We start from the raw sequence: 6,894 nt of genomic DNA, 5'->3' as shown, positions 1-6,894 counted from the left end.
TATACTAGCTGACACACCCATTAATTCCCGGGAAAGCAGGGCTTATCCCTTGATTCCATTCTCATAATTGTTTCGCTAATCCAATAACAAGAATACAAAGTATGTAGCCCTTAAAACGGTTACAGCTGACCAGTTAATGCAACAATATTAGGACAAATTCTTTAAGGCGGCGAGCTGGCAGAAACGTTAACACACCAGACAAAATGCTTAGTGGTATTTCATCTGTCTTTACGTTCTGAGTTCAAATATTAGTACAAATTATCAGGTGAGTTACACTACACTGCTCACTGAAGCATGACAAGTATATGTGCAATCTATAAGTTTGTTTCCATTTTGTAAATATTTTCAACTGATTTATTATAATGTTGTAATAATAAATATATGTGAATGATGTACACAGAAACATCCTGAACTCTGAAAAAAGCCTAACCGAAATCTACCTGTTGTATTTCTCCTAGAAGGATCTCTATTTACCATTCTCGTCAATTACCATGAGTTTGATAGTTTAGTGGGAGCAAAAAATTACAGTAGTCTCAAAATAAGATGTTCCATAGGTGGATAGCTCTGAGTTCTGTGATGTGTGTGTGGCTGGGATGAAAGTAAAATTGTTTATGTTGTTTTGAATGCTAGGAATAGGATTTGAACTGTACATAAAGGAAGCTAATTCATTAAATACCTAATGATATAAACAGTTCAGTTAAGCAACATACTAGTTCAAATCTGTAAACAAATCCTCAATTATTTAGACATGCATTTTATGAAAGAGAGGAAGAAAACTATAATAAAATATATGAAGCCTACTTTAGACATAGTAAAGCTTGCCTTTTCAGTGATATCATTTGCAATTTTTAATATCTTGGTATTTCTATAACACAAGCAATTTAACCACAGGTTCATTTTCAGATTCTAGGCTTTTGGCCAGCTTCCAAGAAAGTCAACCATTCAGTTATAGACATATGTGAAATGGCACAGTGCCATCGGAAGGTTGGAAAATACATATAGCACACATGAATTACTTAGCAGACAGTGAAGTATTAAAGCAATTTCATGATTAACACAATACAAAACATAAGCAGATTAGCTTTTAAAATTCAATAACTTATCCATAACTGCTGCTTGCATCAATAATATGGAATTAGGTTTTGAAAATAGAGAGCACATATGATGTTGAAGGAAGCAAAGAAGTCCAGAAATCTTGATTAATATGTAATTTTCTAAGCCTGAACATACTGTCTATATTTTAATTTGTGAAAGATAACATTTGACTATAAACAGCATCAACATACCCAATTTGAAGCATGGCTACTTGACGGTCCAGGCACAGACGAAGAACTGGAGGCTTGGGCTTCATCAGAATCATCTTTGAATGATGTGGATGCAGAGGTTGTAGATGATGAGGATGATGATATTGATGAAGATGATGATGAGGAAGATGAAGGTTGGGATGCAGAAGAAGCAACAGTTTCTGTTTTGGATGAACTAGCATTGCTTTTGAGGTCTTGGGCAGAGTTTTGTGAGGTGTCACTTTCTGAACACTTTGCTTCTTCTACCTCATTATTTTGGAGTTCAGTTCGATCAGATGATATGCTACTGTCTGCAGCAGAGTTTTTAGCTTTGAATTCTTTTTCTGTATTAAGATTATTCTCATTATCTGCATGACCATTTGTGATTTTAGCAATGCTGCTACTGCTGGAACTGACACCACTGTCTGCTTCAGCATCATCATCAGATGCTTCTGAAGCTAATTTTTTGGGTCGAATAGCAGGTGAATCAAATATCTTTTTCTTCTTGCTACCAACAAGTTGTTGTGGAGTGCCCTGTTTCTGATACTTGGCCACCAATTCCTCGATAGGAATGTTAGCATCAGCCCGAAGCATTTCTGCTTCATTTTCATCATGGACGTCATCATCTGAAGAGAAAAAAAAACAACAAATGACTAAAAAACATACAAACTAACTTTTGTGATAACTTTCATGCTCAAGTAAAGCAAACAAAATAATTATAAATTTGTTGACATCATAAGAATTTTTATAAACTTTCAAGAGAATATGAAGTAATACTTTCTTGGAATATTCGCAAAGTGCACACGCAAAGCTATATATAATCATCATCATCGTTTAACGTCCGCTTTCCATGCTAGCATGGGATGGACGATTTGACTGAGGACTGGTGAACCGTATGGCTACACCAGGCTCCAATCTGATTTGGCAGAGTTTCTACAGCTGGATGCCCTTCCTAACGCCATAATAAGCATAAATATTGGGTTGAAAATCCTTTTTGGATAGAAAAAGTTGAAAGCTGCCCATAGGACTCAAACTCACATTTCCTGTAGTTTGAAAAATACTCTAGGTCTTCTATTTTAAAATTTCAACCCAAAATTCCTTTCAAAAGAAGTATTATCAAATCCTGTTACTCCTTACTAAATTGAATTGTATAAAATACAAGATATTAGAAAACTTGAAGTATAATTTCACAAGGAATAAGAGTCACAGCTAGCTGGTAATTCATAAAGAATTACTGTTGCTGTGTTGTGCAAAAACATAACCCATGAGAGACCAAATCCACTTCACAATAAAAAAGTACCATGGTAAAGTATACATTTATAAATGCCAGCATTGTATAATTGGATTATGGTGGTTGGATACCAACAACTAATTCAACTTAGATGCAATACAGGAAGCCAAAATTTTCAGTGATGTGGTACCCTGATGCCACACATTAGCCTATCTTTTCTACAAATAACTAGCTCATAATTCATAGATATATGTAACTGTAATTTGCACCAGGTAAGATAATGTCAATAACTTTGGGTTTCTTTAACTAATCAAATTTTGTGAAGAACCGATAATCATCTACTTCAATGCCAGTATATAACTGGTGTTTGTTTATCAACTCTCAGTAGGATTTAAAGTCAGGTAGCAAATTGATATGCCATTAATAGCTGACCAAGTTCAAGCTGAGTAGAGAAAATAACTTCGATTCCACTGTTAAGAGATCTTAATTTTACCTAGGTAAGCCATTCAAGTCAAAAACTAGAGCACAATTTGATAATACATAGAAGGCATTCTACTGCAAGGTTGAATCATAAAACTCAGTTAACAATAATCTAAGAGAAATTTTTTTAAATGGTTGAAGGCCCAAAGTCAGCAAATAGGTATGTGTGTGTCACAAACTACAGGCACACACACACACACACACATACAATCCAACAGAGTAAGACTGTAACTTTATATATATATATATATATATATATATATATAATTATTACAAATTAAAAGGGTAAAGATTTATCAATTTATTAATAAATCAACAATTAATAATTTTTACCAAGCCCTTCGGTATGTAAGCACCATTATCAGTGGAGAACTTATTTAAAAGTTCCCATACATTTATAAACATAATTAAGGGATCAGCAAGCTATCAGTTGGAGTCTCAGCTTTTTTTAGCTGCTATTTCGGTATATGGTGAAGCAAATGTTTGCTGATCCCTTAATTATGTTTATAAATATATATATATATATATATATATATACACACACATATACATGTGTACATGCGTATAGTGAGGTCATAAGCTTTGGGGAGTACAAAAATCCACAATGTATAAGGTAAAAATTTCAGACAAAAGCAGCTGAAGACTCTAGAATATTGGTAGCAATATGTGTAAAAAAAAAAAATTCTCATTATTGGTTAGCAAAACTCCCCTTTCAAGTGAAGCAACATACAACCAGACTTCACTGTAATCAAGATGGTCTAATGAAATATTTTATACCTATCCCACAACTTAATTGCTACAAAATAAACATAATGGCTAATTCTAATATTCCTTTGTCTTTTGTAAATCACCACAATTACAACAAGAATTTTTTATTCACAATTTTCAGTGACCTAGAGACTGAATGAAGCTTTTGTATATCTTTTAAAACAGCTTTGATGTCCAACCCATGTTCACATAGAAAACAGATATTAATTGTTGATGATTACATGTGAATAACTGAAGTACTTTTTTTATAATAAAACAAATGCTGCAAGGCATAATACTTCTATATCACCATCTTTATAAAAAAAAGAAAAAAGTATGGATAGTGATATAGAATGATATTAGAATCAAGACAGAGCAGAAATAATGTGCTGACATTTATTTCAACTAGTACCAAATGTCTGTGATTTACCCAACTTCCCTAAAATCATAGGTCAAATCTTCTTCAAATCACACACTTGAAAAAAATCAACCCTTTAGCATTCAGATTACTCTATCAAGCGTAATTCATATCTATTTACATTGTTTTGAATTAACCATGCATTCATCTTGTAGCTTCAGGATTTCAAATATGCGACTGTTTATTTTCAGTATGACATAGCAGGTAGGTATGAAAGGCCAAATCTGGCCAGTTTGGACATAAAACAGGTAGAATATTTGGGCCAGATGTGGCCAGTTTAAATTTAAGGATATATTGGATAAATTGGATAATGTAGCTCAAGATGCATTGTCAGAAAATAACAGTAATAAAACATGATGGACAGAACTGGAAAACCTTTGATCATGAGAAAGAAAGACAACTTGAGACCAAAATTAATAGACAATTATTGCAACAGTTACAATACTTTACATCATGACAGGTAAGCTCCCACAAGGAAAAGGAAACTGGATGTTATTCTTTTTCATTGACCAAACCATGTTTCTCGGCCAGCGTACTTTTAAATGAAATAGTTAAGAGCAAGTGCCCTTATAACTAGGTTTCTTTCATAATTTCAATCAAGAAAATATGGGAACCGGTATTAAGGAAGGATAGAAAAATATTAGATTTATAAGCCCTAAAATTCACTCCATAATTGTCCATGAGTATATGGCATAGTGGTTAAGAGTGTGGGCTACTAACCCCAAGATTCCGAGTTTGATTCCAGGCAGTGACCTGAATAATAATAATAACATAGGAAAAATACCTTAGGACACCTGATGAAGGCTGGAGAGTACATCAGCCAAAACGTGTTAACAACAAAAAAAATGTGGATAAATATCCGTCAAATGTAAATAATTAAATAATGTACATAATTCCTCATCTCTCAACTATAGAACTGTATTAAGAAAATATAAGCTTTGTTTGAAAACACAACTAAATGACTAACACAATGTGAACTTGTATGTTTGTAATCATGACACTACCATCTTCATCTCATATCTATATCATCATCTATTAATTAGCAGTTTCAATCTCTTTTGATTTGTCTGTCCCATAAAGGAAAGTAAAACTGATTGCATTGGCCAGTATACTTACTAGAGGGTTACCTTTCACATGATAGGTAATATTGAGAATACTTTTGCCACCATTGGTAGAAACATATAATATTAGTTAGTTGGTGGTTCAACACTTATCCTTTACCTTTTACATACTTCAGTCATTAGACTGCAGCCATACTGAGTCACTTGGAGAATTTTATTTTAGTCGAATGAATCAACCCAAGTACTTCTTTTCTTTCAAAGATTGGTACTTATTCCATTGGTCTCTTTTGCTGAACCACTAAAGTTACAGGGTCAGAAATAAGTACACGAACACCAGTTGTCAAGAGGTGGTAGGGGACCAACACAGATACAAAGACACACACACATACAGAAATATATATACAGGGTGCGATGGGTAAATTGTTGCCATTTCATATTTTTAATTTTGTGCATGTGCATTGTTTGTTTTTGATTTTGTTGACTACACAGTATAGTAGGGTCAGTTGGGCACCGTCTGTGAGAAAAACAGTACCATGACACAATTCATTCTGCCAGAAATTTGGAAACGACATACTTTACTGCTTGGCATTCGCACCGGAAGCTCCAATATGAACATTTCAGAATGTTTGGGCGTCAAATCTGAGGACAGTGCAGAGGAATTGGAAAGAGTTCGATGAGTATAATGGTAATTACGAAGGTACAGCAGCTCAGAGAACTGACTCTGATCATTCTGATAAGAAAAGAACTCCTGAATTTGTTGGTGAGATCCAAGCCATAATTGACAATGATCCCTCCAAGTCAATGAGGTCCATCACCAGGGACACGGGAGTGTCTGAGTTTCTTATCAGGCAGGTAGTGCAAGACATTTGGTATCTGTCACAAGATGAGAAAGGGCTAATTTTTACCCCAAGTCATCAAGGACAAAAGGAAGAACATACTATGAAGCTTTTGAACTCAAGCACCCCCTCCAACTGAACATGTTTTCGTTTTTCTCAGACGAGAAATATTTCTGCCAGGATCAGATAGTGACCACATAGAACAACTGCTGGCTTGTCATGTCCTCGAAACATGCACCAAGAGGGATAAAAATCAAACATCCAGTCAACATTATGGTGTTTGGAGTGATCACTAGTGATGGCAACATTATGTCTCCATTCATCTTTCCACGTGATCTCAAACTCAACACGGACGCTTACATCAAGTGCTTGGAGGAGACAGTCCTGCCCTGGGTCAAGAGGGTGGTCACTGGAAGACCCTATGTCTGGCAACAGGACTCAACACCATGCCACACAAGCAGAACCCAGTCATGGCTGTCAGAAAATTTCTGCGACAACACCCCTAACATCTAGCCACCTAACTCCCCACACTGCAATCCCCTTCATTATTATGTGTGGGGCGCGGTCGAATGAGAGACCAACAAAACTCCTTGTAACACCAAAGATGAACTGAAGGCAAGGATTATTGCAACATTCACCAACTTAAATAAGGAGACCATTCAGAAGAGTTGCAGGAAATTCCAAAGTCACCTGGAGGTCGCCTGGGGTGAAGCCAATGGTGATTTTATTGAATAAATTTACTCTTTATTATTTCATGATATTTCTATGTAATCTTGGTAAATATATCTGTTAAAATGAGATGTCAGTGTTATTTTCATTTTTGCATTATTTAGATGAC

General features: G+C 35.0%; 1 protein-coding gene across 2 annotated transcripts in view; it reads right to left on the bottom strand.

The window, feature by feature from the left end:
* LOC106876200 (uncharacterized) overlaps positions 1 to 6,894 on the bottom strand; it is a 42,877-nt gene that overhangs the window by 14,866 nt on the left and 21,117 nt on the right. For both annotated transcript variants that reach the window (XM_014924657.2, XM_014924658.2), the window contains one exon: positions 1,287 to 1,909. In XM_014924657.2, the coding sequence (XP_014780143.1) occupies positions 1,287 to 1,909 (623 nt within the window). The remainder of the gene's footprint in view (positions 1 to 1,286; positions 1,910 to 6,894) is intronic.

This window comes from Octopus bimaculoides, chromosome 9 (assembly GCF_001194135.2).
Source record: "Octopus bimaculoides isolate UCB-OBI-ISO-001 chromosome 9, ASM119413v2, whole genome shotgun sequence".
In the NCBI taxonomy this organism is placed as follows: Eukaryota; Metazoa; Mollusca; class Cephalopoda; order Octopoda; family Octopodidae; genus Octopus; species Octopus bimaculoides.
Note: the sequence above shows the minus strand (reverse complement) of the source record. Positions and strands in the feature narration are given on the sequence as shown.